We start from the raw sequence: 16340 nt of genomic DNA on the forward strand, positions 1-16340 counted from the left end.
CTTGAAGGGGAAGCAAAGAGGCTGGATCACCAGAACAGAGGACACTAACCTTCCTGATGCAGAACTTGCCGAGCCCCTCATTGTAGCGCAGGATGGTCACTTTATTTGGCATTGCGGCACAGATACAGGGTCCGTTCTCAACCTAGAGCAGCAGCAGTGAATACACCAATACATGAAAGTAAGAACCTGAAACTGTAACTCAACACTGCAGCCCTGCATACAGGGTCTAGGAAAGAATACTCCACTCATAACAGCACACTGCTCTAGTGTACAGGAAAGATAGGATAAGACCACTTTGTGAATACAATTAAGTCTTTCTGAATATCTTCAACTGAAAAAAACTTGTTACTGAATTTATTGTTTCTTTTTGTACTTGCACAATGTTCCAGTATTGAGTGTTTTATAGTTATTGATGGTGTTATTATTCTTAGAATGGCAATATAAAGTTTTAAATGGCGCTTGATACAGCCTGAATGTCCAATCCCAGTGGAGACGGCCTACCTTGCCAGCAGCAAAGAGGTGACAGCCTTTGACTGTTTCAAAGGCAGAGGGGGAGAGTTGTGGCTGAGCAGGGAAGTGTGACTGCGACAGGGACTGCTTCACTTTCTTAATGTCGATCAGACAGAGCATCCGCTCGTCTCCTGGGGGAGCAAAACAGGCAATGACACTCAAACAGAAATGCTTCCAAACACATGCAATCATGCGCTGCTCAGCAATGCAGTGTGGCAGCTCACTGAATCCGACTATGGATGCAACTATGATGGGCCCCGACCCACCCGAGGGTTCTTAACAACAAACAACTTAGATAATCAATAAATACATGTAATTGAATGCAGATTTATTGTAAATTAAAAAAATGATTTTCAGAAATGAATAAACTAATAGCATATTTATTTATTCACAGGGGGGAAGGGTTTTTAAATGAACAACAGCAGCTGCACACACACAGATTCACACACAGGCACACACAAATGCGCTTGCACACACACACAGACACAGTTTAGTCCTCGTTTACTGACCTACGATCATGATGAGCTTCTCCAGCTCTTTCAGGATGTGGATCTGGAACACTGAGCCCAGGCCTGGGATGTGAGTCAGGGAATTCTTTATAACATTCAGGGCGTAAAGCCCTTCCTCCGAGCCCACCAGCACGAGCTGCGGACAGAGACAAACGCACAGACAGGTATTAACAGCAGCAGCAGTGCAAGCTGCAGCCAGTTTCCTCATCGAATATCCAACAGGTAATTATCAATTAAACAGATGCATTGAGAACACTTTACAATTCAAAAAGAAAGAAGCCTTCAAATACAACACTCATGTTCTACTAATATACTGTATATAGGTGACACTCAACGTGACTCACTGATAATGAACCGTCTAACTGAGGCTTGCAAAATAAAAGCCATTGCGATGAAGAAACAATGAAATGTTGTATTCACAGCCTTGTTCAGAGTTTCAAGTGTACCTGGTCAGTCAGAGGGACAGTGCAATTGATATCCAGGCGGTCATCCCCCTCCAGCTTCAGCAGAGAGTTTCCAAGCAGCTTCTGAAAGGAGGAACACACAGGCAAGTTCAGAGCAGCCTCTTCACTCCACACCCCCAAGACCGCCTAAAGCCTCATTTAGATGATCTTTTATTGCCCTGTTGCTCTGGAAAGTGGAGAGCTGATTTAGAACGCTATAAATCCACTCTAATTCTTTCTAAAATAACATTCTGCCATCTCATGATATTATTTATGCTGAGCTGCAGGTTTCTATCTAGCTTAGCGACAATTACTTTCCATCTGAACAAGCCAGCCTTGCAGTAGATAGATACATTTTAATTTAAATTTAAAAGACCAGACTCATCCATTTTCTTCCGATTTAGCTGAATACTGAAAGCAACACAGTTTTATTCCACCCTGGGAGACACGGTCTTCTGTGGGGAATAGTTCTACAGATGTGTGGAAGACTCGATGTCACACAGACACAAGAGAAATGGATGCAGGATGTACAGGATGAGACTGATACCATACAAGCAGTGGTGAAGCAAACATGAAGGACATTAGTATCCAATCCACAGCCCGACAGAGGTGCAGAAAGACGGATCAGCTGAGAGAATTCCAAACACTGAGCTGAAGATTGAAAGAACCTGACCCTAACCCAAGCGTTTCATGTGTTCAGAGGAATGTAGTACAGTTTTACACTGGCCCGTCTTTCTCCACCTATGCCCACGGCCCACTGTGTCTTTTCTTGTACGTGCGTCAGCAATGGGTGCAACATTTAAGCAATTTCACACAAACATGTTTAAAACACAAAGCCATTCCGAGAGCAGGCAGGGCACAGCTTTGGTGACCCGGCAGAGCCTCCGGAAAGCAGAAGGCAGCACAGAGCAGCTCTTTACCTGGGCCAATGGGGAAAGAGGCCTCTCTCTTTGGAAAACATCAGCCTATCATACAGTGACACAGGGGAGGGGGGGCCCCCAATTAATATCAAGAAATCATGCACAGTAATTGTATGTAATGGGGAGACAAAATTATAGTATGCTATTTTGATAAGCATGTATTTTGTATACATTTAAAGCATTTGTTTACTTTTAGAATTTTTTGCTTTTAAAAGAGTATTACATTTTTCTCTACCTCCCAATTCCTTGACACAAAAATCCATGGCAACCCTAAAGAGATGGCCACACCTTTTCTAAGGCCAGCACAGTGATCGTGTTTCCCTTTACTTACAGCATCAGCCTCAGCCTTCTCCCGCTTGGTGCGACCTCCGGACACCATGGACTCCAACACAGCTACCCAGCGCTGCTTGTCCGGGAAGCTGGGAGCCAGGAAATATAGGGAGCGCCCGGGCCAGCATGTGGTGTGGGGATGGGACTCCAGCTTCAGGATGTAGGGAATATCTGAGAAAAGAGGACAAGTGAAGTAAGAACAAGCAGGATAGGCTACAGCACACTAACACACACTCACAAGCACACGCACGCACTCCGAACAACGCTGAATGCTGGTCTTCCATACATCTCTCTCTACTGTAGCATTAAAACTGAGCTTTAAACAGGACTCTATATTTATATAGGACACAAAGCACTTCATTTTCAGTCCACGTTTCACTTTCTGTAGCCATGACTTGTTTGTTATTTTCTATGGTACCGAAATGAGTAATACCTCACTTGATCATATTCATCCACCAATGTAAGAAGACCATGGAGCACGCACACAAGCGCGCACACACACGCATGCATGCTGAGGAATTCTTACCTGTCTTGGCAGTGTTTGGCAACTCAGATGCTCCCACAGCTCCATGCACAGTCACATCACCATCTGGGAGGCACAGCTCAAACTCTTCCACTGGCCTCAACCCCTCTGCCAAGACATTTAATTGAACAGCATCAACAGAAGGGCTCCCAACCTCCCTACCAGCTCAAACAGGACTGGGCAAAAAGAGTCATCTTTACCATTCGTTATTGAGGGGCAGGAACCTTGCTGACTCACAAGGGAACGCGCTGCCTTTGCTAAATCATGTGATCAATCAACTCCGAGACTAGAACTCCACTCCAGTGTAAGTTTGAAATGATCACATTACGGAGCGAATGCACCTTATCCCCTCGTGCATTTACCTGGTTTCTTAACCTGCTAATCAAGACTCCAACCGCACCACGAAGGGAATGCAGAACAAGAGCCCTTTGCCCAACCCTAGGTCAAATCTTAGAGATGAGGAGGCCAGTTTTAAACAGCAAAGCAGTTTTGTGATGTTCTTTAAATGAACCAGGAGACACTGCCGCTCGTGCACAGGGTTTGAAATGAACAGGTCTGATTTCACCAACGTCTGAAATACAAACCCCATACAGTACCTTTCTAGTGGAACAGCCCAATTGACTTCTCCTGGTTTTGCTAAGCAAGCAGAAGAAGAACACTGGCATCCACAGAGGGCTGGATCAAAAACAATACAGAAACGGGAGTTTTGACAACATAGACTCAGGATCCCGAGCTGATACTGTGGCTTTCTTATAAAAAGTACCTTCACGGATGTGGGACCAGCTCTTGAAAACCATGCATAACCGAACACCATGGAAATCTCTCCCTCCCCCCCCCCCCCCCACACCCCCACCCCCCCCCCCCCCCCCCCCCCCCACACACACACACACACACACACACACAGAGATGAAGCGCGGTTAATGTTGTCAAACTCATGTTATAATGTTATACGTTTTTTTTTTCTTAAAAGCAGAGCGGGAAGGTTAATTACTGGAAAAAGTCAAGAGGAAAAAATTAATCTAAAATCAAAATCACTCACCCTCCCTGGGTTCACCGTCGTAGATCATCACTTTGGTTCCCTCCAGGATGACATACTTCCTGTCCCAGTCCAGCTGTCCACGCTTCCCATTCCTGAATACACGAGGGGAAATAAAGTAATGAGACTAGAAACAAGCCAGTGCTTTGATACAAGCTGAACTATTCACTGAGCTATAGCAGAATAAAACAGACACACGTTATTGTACTTCACCCCATATACTCTTTAAGCACCAGAGTTTTAATGAGCGTGCCGTAAAAGATCAGTATGATGAAGACATCTTGAACTCACTTAATAATAATAATAATAATAATAATAATAATAATAGCGGTCAGGGACACTAATATTTTTTAAATCATTTTTGATATTATCCTATTTATCAACGCAGTATTCACTTAGCCCAACTGCCACATTTCAATTAGTCAATTTGGGGATAAAAAAGGCAACAGCAGGAGTTCATTGATCCAGTTGACATAAAGGCAGCATGAATAAAGCCAGACGACTTCATTAATTCCCATTATTGTTTCTATTCTAGCATGAAGTCCATCATACAAAATGAGTTGAGGCAGGTCGACACGTACCCTGCACACAGGCGCTGGAGGCTGTTGTGTTCATTGCTCCAGTATTTCAAGCAGAGTGGGAGCGAGGGGACTTACCGCGGCAGCTTCATCCAGCCCTCCAGCCTCACGTGACTGGCCGGGTCCTTCAGCTGCAGCCCCGGGGAGTTCATTTTGTCCCGGCAGAAAGCTTCAGTGAAGTGGGAGGCGTATTCAGCAGGCAGACCGCAAGTGGCTGGCAGGCAAGGTGCGCATTTGGGATGGCACATGGCATTGCATTCTGCACGGAGAGAGAGACCACTCGTGAAATGAAACACACAGCAGATAGCAAGTGCTGGGACAAGTACTCAAACAAACGGCCATTGAAAATTGCCATGTAAGTATAAAATAATTTAGCAAGAACTATCAAAAAGATATCACGCAAAGAAAAGATGCAGAAATGACACTATTTCTACTGTAAAGATAGGTTGATAGCAAGTTTATTTTACTCAGAGATTGTTTTCCTTTAATATGGTATGAATTATACTTTATACATTATTAATATGGTACAAGTTTTACAGCTAATTCATAAATAACAAATATTCAAAATAGCGCCAATAGATAGAAGTCCTTCAAAAGGCGAGGTACCTTAAGAAGCAGAGCAGCCCACTTGATGTTTATAACCAATCTGAACCAAGTGTGGCTGATAACAATAAAATCAGCCTCTCGAGTTAATGAGCATGCCATCAGTTATGAATTGACCATTAATCATGCAGTATCTGCTGTGTAATTTAAGACTCCCATGCAAAGCAGTTTGTGCCACTCCAGCTTTTAGTGTGAGCTTATTTTAATTAGACACAGCATGCATGTTTTGCACAGGTAACTTCCAATGAAGGCTCACAGCAAAACCTGGATTGGCTTGTAGTGGAATGCAATAGAGATGTAAGTCTTATATTTTCCCCCTGATGTATGATAACATATTCCAACTGGTGACCATTGCATAAAATCAGCTTTCCACATCCTTAAGAGTCAGCTGAGCTGCTTTGGAGTTTTGTATTAAATGCAATAAGAGATATGACATGGTTCAGCATGTGGCAGTGATGTGTATGGGTGGCCTGCCATCACATACTGTCCCACGCAGTATCTGCTGGATGCTATTGAGCAGTTAGTATACGGCACAACGACCCACCTACACATGTAGCAGCCTGGCGACCGAAGTGGACAGTATCGAGGCAGACGGCGCACTTTGTAGCCCGCATGTTCAGACCCAGATTGAAGCGATGAGGGATGTTATGGTGCATTCTCTCCTTCAGCCGTCGTCCGAACTCTACACAAAGCCAGTAATAATAATAATAATAATAATAATAATAATAATAATAGCAAGAGGGTAGGTCAGTAATAGAGATATCCTTGGCAAAAGATATGCACGGCCCGCAGAACACAGTCTCATCACATAACCAGCGGGGAGGACTTGTACACGATAAAGCCTTCAACAGCCCAGGCAATCAGGTCTCAGTATCGTGGAAGTGTACGGCAGGTCCCAGTGAGCTACATGCACAGCATGTGCAATACAGGACTAACTGTGCATCATATTTATGTGTGTTTCCATCAGTAAAAAGAACAATACTGATACTACTACTAATAATAGAATTAATGATAATCATTATCATCAACTGATATAGCTTACATTCAAAGCTTACCTTGAAATTAGAAAAGTGCGTAATTAACCAATGAACTGGTTAGTCTTTATTTTGTGGCGCTGTGGAGGACGTTTTCCAATGAAATACATGACAAAAGCTAAATGTACAGACACAGACAGAGTGAACACACAACATTATTAAAAGCCATTTGTTCTCACTAACTGATAAATACAGAGTCGCCTCCCATCAGGGTCTATAGACTTACTTTCAAACGTGACCCTCCTTCTCTCTGTAGAGTTTGAAAGAAAGCAGATAAAAACAGTTCTGAGGCACATTTCCCAAAGACAACAGGCATCGCTGCTCGGGTAGGGACGGGTGCACCAGTGCTGGGAATCAAGCAGCATGCGCACTGCACTTGAAACACATTCTTAAAAGCACACCACAGACATTCATATACAGGAATAAAGAGTGCTTCATGCATGCCATGGACAGGACTGTGGACAATTGCAAGGTGCAGCCACTTGATCAGCTTCAGCAGCATTTCCACTGCTCCCCGTATACTTCAGTAAAACGTACTGCTTGTGACATTTATTTCCTTTTCAGATGTCTCTGAAGGGCAGCTGTCCTTTTTTACCATGTTGGTCCGCTCTTAAGAGACAGACAAGAGTCCCTTTGCAGGGAGAACTCCAATTAAGAAATGCAGACTACGCCACCCTGCCTCACTGAAACTGGGACTTCTGAGACACAAACTTGATATTTCTTCTGAACGGGACACAGCGTCCAGCACATGAGCAAGTATCGGAGGACTCCAATAGCAGCGGACCAACACGGAGGGCAAGACTGCTACCTTCAGAGACATTAAGAAAGGTTACAAACTGAAAGGACCAAAAGTAGCTTCTGTTCTTGAAGTTACAGAAGTCCATTCAAGCGGGCTAGTAGGAAAGGGTTCTGAAGCGAAGGAAGGCTGGTGCGGGGTTCTGTTTTCAGGAGAGATCCTCACTCACCCTCTGGTGTGGAGGACTCCTTGCGGTGACTGGAAGGTGGGGCCAGCAGGCTGATGGGATTGGGCTGGTGCTCTGGGGACTTGACGATGGCAGACATGATGATCTGCTGCCTGGCCGTGGCTGGGGTTGAGGGGGCCACGTGGTCCACGGCTTTGGCATGGGCTGCTAACAGGATGAAGAACAGCTCTGAAAGTATCCATGCTTTGGCTTAAACTCCCCCCCAGCTACTATTAGAATAAAGTATGCTTTCTTAAACAACCTGTAATAGCATGGATAAGTGATAATATTTTAGTTTCATTCTGATTGGCCTTTGAAAGTTATTTTTCAGACAGCATTTTTCCCCTCTCTGGCATACAATGAATGTGCGTGTCTCTTTACCTTCCTCTCTCAGAGCGCAGTTCAGCGCGTGTCTCTTTACCTTCCTCTCTCAGAGCGCAGTTCAGCGCGTGTCTCTTTACCTTCCTCTCTCAGAGCGCAGTTCAGCGCGTGTCTCTTTACCTTCCTCTCTCAGAGCGCAGTTCAGCGCGTGTCTCTTTACCTTCCTCTCTCAGAGCGCAGTTCAGCGCGTGTCTCTTTACCTTCCTCTCTCTCAGAGCGCAGTTCAGCGCGTGTCTCTTTACCTTCCTCTCTCAGAGCGCAGTTCAGCGCGTGTCTCTTTACCTTCCTCTCTCAGAGCGCAGTTCAGCGCGTGTCTCTTTACCTTCCTCTCTCAGAGCGCAGTTCAGCGCGTGTCTCTTTACCTTCCTCTCTCTCAGAGTGCAGTTCAGCGCGTCTCTCTTTACCTTCCTCTCTCACAGAGCGCAGCTCAATGCGTGTTTTCTGCAGTGCCTCCTCCAGCTCCGAGCAGCGAGCTCTCTCCTTCTCCAGGGCCAGCTTCAGCTCGTTGTTCTGTGAGGGCATCCCCAGCTCCTCTCGCCGACGGCCAAAGATTCCCTGATAACAGAAGGGAATGGCCTGTGTAACGCTGCGCACGAGTCACACACCCTTTTGAGGTTTGTCATTTTAAAAAATATATTTATACATTAAAATGTGCATCTGGTTACATTGATATTACTTACAGATAAAGCATTATAAAATTCATAGCTTATACTACAGTGTGGCTGGATGTGTAATCTGTTCATCAATATTTCCACACAAGACAACAGGGGCTTTATTTATTATTGTTCTCAGTTTAAAATTTAGTCGCTGTTGAAACCAAGCAAATAGTGATGGGTCTCACCTTTTTCTTCTTGCTTGGCTGGTCCATCTTTGCCTGCAGGAAATCAATTAGTTTTGTCTGCTGAGATATAGTCCCTTCCAGTTTGACTTTGTCGTGGGAGTACACCGCCTACAAACAGTAACGCATGCACATTGTGACACAAACATGTAATAGCACACAACGTAGGGTTATCCAACACACAGTACGTTCTACAGCACACTGCAAAATGCTGCGTCAGACAAAGACAAAGACAAAGACTTGAAATGTTTGCCTGAAACTCAGCTTTTCTCTTTAGTAATTCAAACCCAATACACATCAAGTGGGACACCCACTAACAAACAGTATTCATTCTTAAGAAGAATATTGGCAGGTAATACGTTAGATTGCAAAATAAAAAGAATGCTTTTCTTTTGTAATCCAAAATGAATTCAGGATTTACAAAAAAATACAAGGTCTCTCTTACATTTAAAACTTATAAAACAGGTAAAAAATGAATAATGTCTCTATGAGATTACCAAGTGATTTGACACCTGCATTACAAACGCTGGCAATAGCTGAACTCATGCCAAGGAATCAGTGCGATTCATTTTCTAAAGCAAAGATTGTTAAATTACAGTGTTCCTATTTCAAATTATTTATAAGTGTTTTATCCTAATAGCCTATTCATATTTCCTGGAGGGCTAATTTGCTGCGTCTGTGAGTGTAGGTGATGTTAATATTCAAGCGAGTTTCTCAGACAATAAAAACACAAACAATACCAAAATGACAGGCACTCAGTTATGTCCCTAATTGGCTATATTGCTGGCGTTCTTTGCTGCTTAAGTTCTTGCAAACCAGATATTTAAAAGCAGCGAAGAGCCTTTACTTACACAGTAAAGCACAGCACACAATGTACAACTCACTGTCAACACAGACCAACCATGAATTAACAAAATTCAAAAAACAAACTCAAAACTGCATGGGAAATGGGCAGGAGTTAAAATGTCTTACCTCGTTTAAGAGTGTCTTATTTCATTTACACATCTCACCACCTATCATTTCTTTCCCCCCTAAAGCTTGAGAATGAAGAATACACATTTGAAACGTTCTGGGAGGCTGGCAGGCTCTGGTGCTCTGCTATCCAGTCCCCCCGCCCCCCATGCTAAGCTGGTTACCTGAATGTTCTCCAGCTGGTACTCCAGGTCACTGCGCTCGTTCTTCAGGAGGTCAGTCTGGTCAAGAGCATCCTGGAGCCCCTGGGTCAGCCGGAAAATGTGCGTCTTCTGCATGTCCATCTGCTGCTGAAGCTTCGATTGCTGGCAGAGGATGGAGCAGGGAGCCAATTGAATACATTAGAATAATGAGGATAGAAAACAGCTCTGGACAAAAGTTTAGCATGCCCCTATAGAATTAACTCATTTTGATTCATAAAGACAAATGAAACTTGCTGAATAATGTTATGTTAACAATTGAATTACATACTGCTTTGTTGTTTTTCCATATACTTAAAACTGAATAAAATGACATTTCGAAATCTAACATGAAATACTGTACAGTAGACTCCCGATAATCTGTGTGGTTTAATACGGTACATTATCAAACTGCTTTAGTGCAGAAATCATCATTATACATTATACTTTATTTGTATTGTTGCGTTTTTCAAGTTTTCAATTAATAGCTCAGGGATTTCCAAACAGTAAACTCAATTTTGGGTAATCATTGCTTTTCACTAATTCGGGCTCAAATCGGTCCCAATCTGCATGGATTAACGGGGTCTACTACTACTGTTATAGTTTCCAGTAGACTTGCAATATCATTTTGTAGTTTATTTGATGATATATTTGTTTAATTAATTAATGTCTCAATCCTAACTTTAGGTGATGCAGCCCTTTTGGCCAGAGCTGTACACGGTGCAGAAGATCAGTGGAAAACCAATTTGTTTCAGAAGGGCAACATTATAAATGTAACAGTTTAAAACTTCCACTAAAATCAAGACACACACAATAAAACAATGCCCTGTATATAAAAGAGCCCCCTACCTCATCCATGAGCCTCTGTTTCAGTTCCCTCTCCGTCTCCAGCTTCTGCTGCAGGCTGCGAGCGTTCATCTCCAGCATGGCGTGCTTTTTCTCCAGATCGTTCAGCTGGGGTAGGAAAAAGTGAGATGAATACAACCAGATGTCTGTTCAAATCAACATTCATAGCATTGCTAATCAGAGCTTACCCCCACCTCCAGGAAAAACTGTCAGTTATCAATTACAGCAGACTTGCAATTACGCAGCAGCCCCAAATTACAATTACAGGTTTCACCTACAACTACAATTGCATTGTAATTGCAATGAATTTCGAACTGCACAATGGTCCTCGAGCCCTGGTGAGGCAGTTGCAGTGTGCTGCGTCCCTCACCGTGTCAGAGAGGCTTTCTGCCTTGAGCTTCTGCTCTTTCAGAGCCTGCTGCAGGGCCATGGTCTCAGCCTTGTGTTCTTTGACAGCCAGCTCCACTGCCTGGCGAGACTCGGTACTGCGCTGGTCAGCTCGGAGCCTGAAAGCAGATTGGTCAGATGTTTAAGAAGGAGCTTCCTTCACCGACCCCACTGTCAGATACCCCGAGGTACAGGCAGTGCCAGGGAAACACAATGAAGGTTAAGAGACTAGAAGATTTTAAAAAACTACATAACATGGTTGATAGCGTATTTTTTTTTGCTGTTTCATTGTGTTGAGAATAAGGAAACTGTTCAAATCGTACTCAAATAAAATGTAAAAACTAAAATCAAAAGAAACTGCGTCTCTCTGTACCTGATCTGCTTCTCGTTATCCAGCAGCCGCTGCATCTCCCTGGTCCTCCTCTCGGACTGGGACTTCTCGTCCTCCAGGGCGCCTCTCCACGCCTCCCACTGCCGCTCCTTCTCCAGCAGCTCGTCGTTCAGAGACTCCAGGTCCAGCACCTGCTCCTCCAGCATGGTGCAGGTCGTCTTCAGGGTCTCGATGTTCTGGAAGCACCACCACCCCGCCCCCCCCCACCAAACAGGTTTTAAATTAGGGAATGGGCTAATTTCACAAGGTATGTGCAGTCAAACCATGTATGTACTGCTCCATTGTGAATGATCATTTTACCTTATTACACATCATACAAAAGTAGCCTATCATGCACAACAAACAGCGCTCTGCATATTAAAATACTTTTGGATAAGATCATACTCTTGCAATGATTCTGGCGTCGCATACTGGTTAATACAGAAGGGGCATTTAGCTCATCTTCAGTTTCGCAGTTATGCACAGAGCCTTTTTAATACGTTCCAAATGTTTGTAAAGGTGAAAATCGAATTCTTCCTAAAACGTTCAATGGAAGCTGTCTCGGTATCTTCATGTAGCACCTTACCATATAGCAATATATAGCGGTGATTCGTGGTAGGGTTTTGTGCCTCATTAAGTACTGTGTAGTTATGTGAGCATGTGACTCACAGGTACTCTTAGACCTCGTGCTCTGAGCAGCCTGACAGAGAGGTTCTTTATTCCATTTTTATTCTCTCCCCCTGGCCAACGCTTTCATTTTATTGTTGCAGAAACTACATCATACAGGTTGGTCATGACAGTGAAACCAACTAGCTGGTGATGTACTGCATCAGCCACAGGCTCTAAACTAGGCAATGTCTTATTAATAGATGTTCTCTATTACCAGTGTAGCCTCACATTATTTACACTCAGGTCCCCAGACCCCTGTGGCAGCATTAGTGCTTATGAAAAAAAATGTACTAACTTAATAAAATAAATTTTAAAAAGTCTGAAATTGATTGGGTTCTGTCCTCCTACACCACCCACACATAAATCAACTAAAAACACAAATTCCACCACACACAATTTTTGAAAAGTTCAGTAACATTAATTTCATTTTTTTGGCCGTACTCCTGGAGAGGAATGAATATCAAATAGAACAGTACTGGTGGATAAAAAGAGAAAGCCTCTTGCTCTGCTGGGAGCAGGTCACCCCTCTCCCCCAGGAAAAGCAGGGAATGCCTGGGATTTCATCAAGCTGCTGAGAGGGCATACGTTCTAAACAGGTCTGAACATCTGAACAGGGGGGCGTTTCCAGATCCAAGTTTACAAAGTTTATAACAAACAAGACTGCAGAGATATGTATCACTTTAATAGGAAGAGCTTTTAAAATGACTAAAAACGGGTGATGATTTGATGCTCAACCACCCACTGCAGTTACAAAGGGAACAGCTGATGAAGCTGCTGTGTCTGTTTTCAGATGCAACGTGCTATTCTGTCATGCTGCTCCCTCTGGCCAGGGCACGCTTGCTCACCTGTTTCTGGTTGTTAAGGTGCATCTCTCTGTCCGCCACCTCCCTGCGGAGGCGGTCCACATCCTGACTGAGCGCCAGCCTCTCCTCGCTCTCGTCCGTCGCCTCGTCCAGCTGCTTGGACAGGTAGAAATTCTGCCTGTTCAGATCTGCGTTCTCCTGGCTCAGCTGATTCAACTGCTCCTCCAGATCAGTGATGACCTGAGAGAGAGCAAACAAGACAACTTGACGGAAGCGAGATCAGGAATTGGAAAACGCACAATCACTGGAAACCTTGCTGCTCACTTGTGTGAGTTTATTGTGTGGATAAACCCAGAACGCTTCTTTAAAACAAGCCCTTTTATACCTAACATGTGGTGACACCATTCTTCAACAATTCTTTCTTTTATAACTGTTTTTCTTGACTAGCTTGGAACTCTATTGGTCCTTCTAACATACTCAATGCATACAACAATGCATGCATTTGACACATACACTGCTAATGAATATTACTGAAGAGATTACAAGACACAGGCAGAGTACAACACGAACAACCTCCATATACCCGACCCAAATAAGAAATGTGTCCTGATCAGTAAGTTTCCACAAGCTGTAAAGAAATACTGAGACAGAGCCTAACATTTACAACAGAAAAACCCAACACCTTTTAGTGTGCCGATAGCTGTCTAAGGGTGCTGGGCGCTGAAGGGTTAACTCATTAATTCCTTCTCCTCCCCCACACATCTGCGCTGCAGTGAGAGTGTTTGCACAATCCACAAGTTCAACAGCACAATAGCCTCGGGGCTTAATCTGCTTCTTTCATTTGTTTTTTCTCAGCTAACAGAAAATTACAATTACCAGCCTAGATTGCAAGCCAAGTGTTAAAGTAGCCTGTGAATTTAAACCTTGCATGAATTGTCTCTCAAACCTAAAACCTTCCCTAATTAAATGTATTTAAATTCTTCCCTCGTTATAATGCTGTAGTCCAGAGTCATGGTTTAAAGAGAGAGCCTGTGCTGTGTAATGAGAATGTAAGATCAAATGAAATGCATTGCAGGGGAACGAATGGCAGCCACAGTCCCACTGTCTCATATGGGTTTCACAGTTTATGGGACTGCATTCGAACTGCAATAGTACATTTAAAATAGATCAATTGCACACTGCAGAAAGGCGCTGACAGAACATGCGCGATACACAATGTGATACTTCATTATATGTTGTTACTTCATCAACTCCTCTTGCGTCATGCTTTTTTGGTTTGGATAATCAGCGCACCACCATTTTCAATATAGTGTTAATGCAATTCCCTTTTATCAAGATGAAACCTAGCGCTCCACGTTTACAAAGGTGTAGTCAAGAGCCATAGTTACTAGACCATGTACGCTTTGGACTAGTAACTATGAAAGTGCTAGTGGAATGGCATCATGGGGTAAATGGGAGCCACGACTAAGCTGCGATAATTGGATCAGCGATATAAAAGGCAGCCTTATAAAGGGGAAGCAGTGTAGTAACAGTGTAATTCTAAATAATATGACATTTAGGGAAAAGACAAATAGAAGCCATAACTTGACTGTTACAGTATCGTCTGCCCCTCCATTGAGATACCCCTCAGGCTGGAATCATCCAATATGCGGTTTGTAGTGCAGACGGTATCCCATCGAGTTCTACCAGCTAACGAGGAATGCACAAGGCAAGAGCGATGCAGGTTTCACATCTCAAACCTGCACTCCACACTCCAGCCAAGAGCAGAAAGGGGATGCCATGCTGGCCTAATACAAGACCACCTGCTACCTGGCTAAAGAGCCAGTTTAATACTGTGCTGGATCCTGGTTCACAGCCACGTGTAGAAAGAGGAAAACACTCATTTAAAGGTTCTTGGTTTCTTTACCTACTTCACAGAAAAGATCACCATCTCAAATGTATTTGTATGTTTCCCCACCAGTATTATGATAACCAGCCTTTAGGATTGTGACATTTCTGCTAGATCCCTGAAGAGAACTCAGATGGAAAGGTGTTTCATTAATGTAAACCCAGAGCTCCACACTGAGAAGGTGCTGTCTTATCACAGGCAGGACTGCAAGCTGCAGACTGCACACCCATCACAAGAGCCCTGAACCTCTCCACCACCCCCTCCAAATTATGCATGACTATCAGCAGACACTTACTGAGCAGCTTTCTCTGAGAGCGTCAAACTTGCGCTGGATCTCATTCCGATGTGCCTGAAGGATTGAAAAGAAAGAATGCTTTTCATTTTAGGAATATTTACAAGCAAGCACGGTATGTCCATTTGCAAAATATTTTTACATACAAAATATCGTATAGGGTGCTTCAAGTGCTGTGTAAGCGAGTGGACAGTGCGCTGGGTATCCCGAGTGCCGTGTAAGCGAGTGGACAGTGCGCTGGGTATCCCGAGTGCCGTGTAAGCGAGTGGACAGTGCGCTGGGTATCCCGAGTGCCGTGTAAGCGAGTGGACAGTGCGCTGGGTATCCCGAGTGCCGTGTAAGCGAGTGGACAGTGCGCTGGGTATCCCGAGTGCTGTGTAAGCGAGTGGACTGTGCGCTGGGTATCCCGAGTGCTGTGTAAGCGAGTGGACAGTGCGCTGGGTATCCCGAGCGCTGTGTAAGCGAGTGGACAGTGCGCTGGGTATCCCGAGAGCTGTGTAAGCGAGTGGACAGTGCGCTGGGTACGCCGAGCGCTGTGTAAGCGAGTGGACAGTGCGCTGGGTACCCCGATTGCTGTGTAAGCGAGTGGACAGTGCGCTGGGTACCCCGAGTGCTGTGTAAGCGAGTGGACAGTGCGCTGGGTACCCCGAGTGCTGTGTAAGCGAGTGGACAGTGCGCTGGGTACCCCGAGTGCTGTGTAAGCGAGTGGACAGTGCGCTGGGTATCCCGAGTGCTATGTAAGCGCGTGGACCGTGCGCTGGGTACCCTGAGTGCTGTGATCTCCTCCTCTGCCTCCGCTGTCGTCTCCTCCAGCTCAGTCTTGGCCTGCTGCAGCTGGCTCTCCAGGGCGTTGCGGGCTGCCTGCAGGCTGCTGATCTGAGCCTCCCTCTCCTGCAGGGACAGCTGCAGCTCAGTTACCTGCCTCTTTAACTCCAGCTTCTGCTCCTCATGCTCCAAGCCAATCTAGAAATAAAACACGCAGACATTAAAACACACAAACAAAACTAAAAAATGTCAGGGTTTTATAGAGGCACTTCTAAGGATCTGACGCAGGTGTTATAAAACACCATGCACGACTGATAGAAACTGTACGAGGGTCACACTTTACATTAATATCATTTTTCTTGATGCCTTCTTTCTTACACTAACATATACAAATCATAACTCTGCAACTACTGTCCGCTTAGACCATCAAACCCATTTGACCTGTTATCTACATGAAAAAACAGGCTTCGAGAAGAAAAACAACAACTGTACGAAGTGAACC

General features: G+C 44.4%; 1 protein-coding gene across 4 annotated transcripts in view; it reads right to left on the minus strand.

Moving 5' to 3' along the window:
* Positions 1 to 16340, minus strand: part of LOC121297104 (citron Rho-interacting kinase-like) — a 47519-nt gene that overhangs the window by 5632 nt on the left and 25547 nt on the right. For 2 of the 4 annotated variants that reach the window (XM_041223141.1, XM_041223140.1), the window contains exons 23-41: positions 15839 to 16036; positions 15077 to 15130; positions 12936 to 13133; positions 11425 to 11618; positions 11035 to 11170; positions 10668 to 10772; positions 9804 to 9944; positions 8671 to 8778; positions 8234 to 8384; positions 7452 to 7616; positions 5997 to 6134; positions 4928 to 5108; positions 4275 to 4366; positions 3239 to 3343; positions 2714 to 2883; positions 1466 to 1546; positions 1020 to 1155; positions 502 to 641; positions 50 to 142 (exon numbers count right to left, since the gene is read on the minus strand). In XM_041223141.1, coding sequence (XP_041079075.1) covers positions 50 to 142; positions 502 to 641; positions 1020 to 1155; positions 1466 to 1546; positions 2714 to 2883; positions 3239 to 3343; positions 4275 to 4366; positions 4928 to 5108; positions 5997 to 6134; positions 7452 to 7616; positions 8234 to 8384; positions 8671 to 8778; positions 9804 to 9944; positions 10668 to 10772; positions 11035 to 11170; positions 11425 to 11618; positions 12936 to 13133; positions 15077 to 15130; positions 15839 to 16036 — 2586 coding nt within the window. Of the gene's footprint in view, positions 1 to 49; positions 143 to 501; positions 642 to 1019; positions 1156 to 1465; positions 1547 to 2382; positions 2428 to 2713; positions 2884 to 3238; positions 3344 to 4274; positions 4367 to 4927; positions 5109 to 5996; positions 6135 to 6712; positions 6737 to 7451; positions 7617 to 8233; positions 8385 to 8670; positions 8779 to 9803; positions 9945 to 10667; positions 10773 to 11034; positions 11171 to 11424; positions 11619 to 12935; positions 13134 to 15076; positions 15131 to 15838; positions 16037 to 16340 lie in introns of all 4 variants that reach the window. The other 2 variants (XM_041223138.1, XM_041223139.1) reach the window with 2 other exon arrangements.

This window comes from Polyodon spathula, chromosome 22 (genome assembly GCF_017654505.1).
Source record: "Polyodon spathula isolate WHYD16114869_AA chromosome 22, ASM1765450v1, whole genome shotgun sequence".
Lineage (NCBI taxonomy): Eukaryota > Metazoa > Chordata > Actinopteri > Acipenseriformes > Polyodontidae > Polyodon > Polyodon spathula.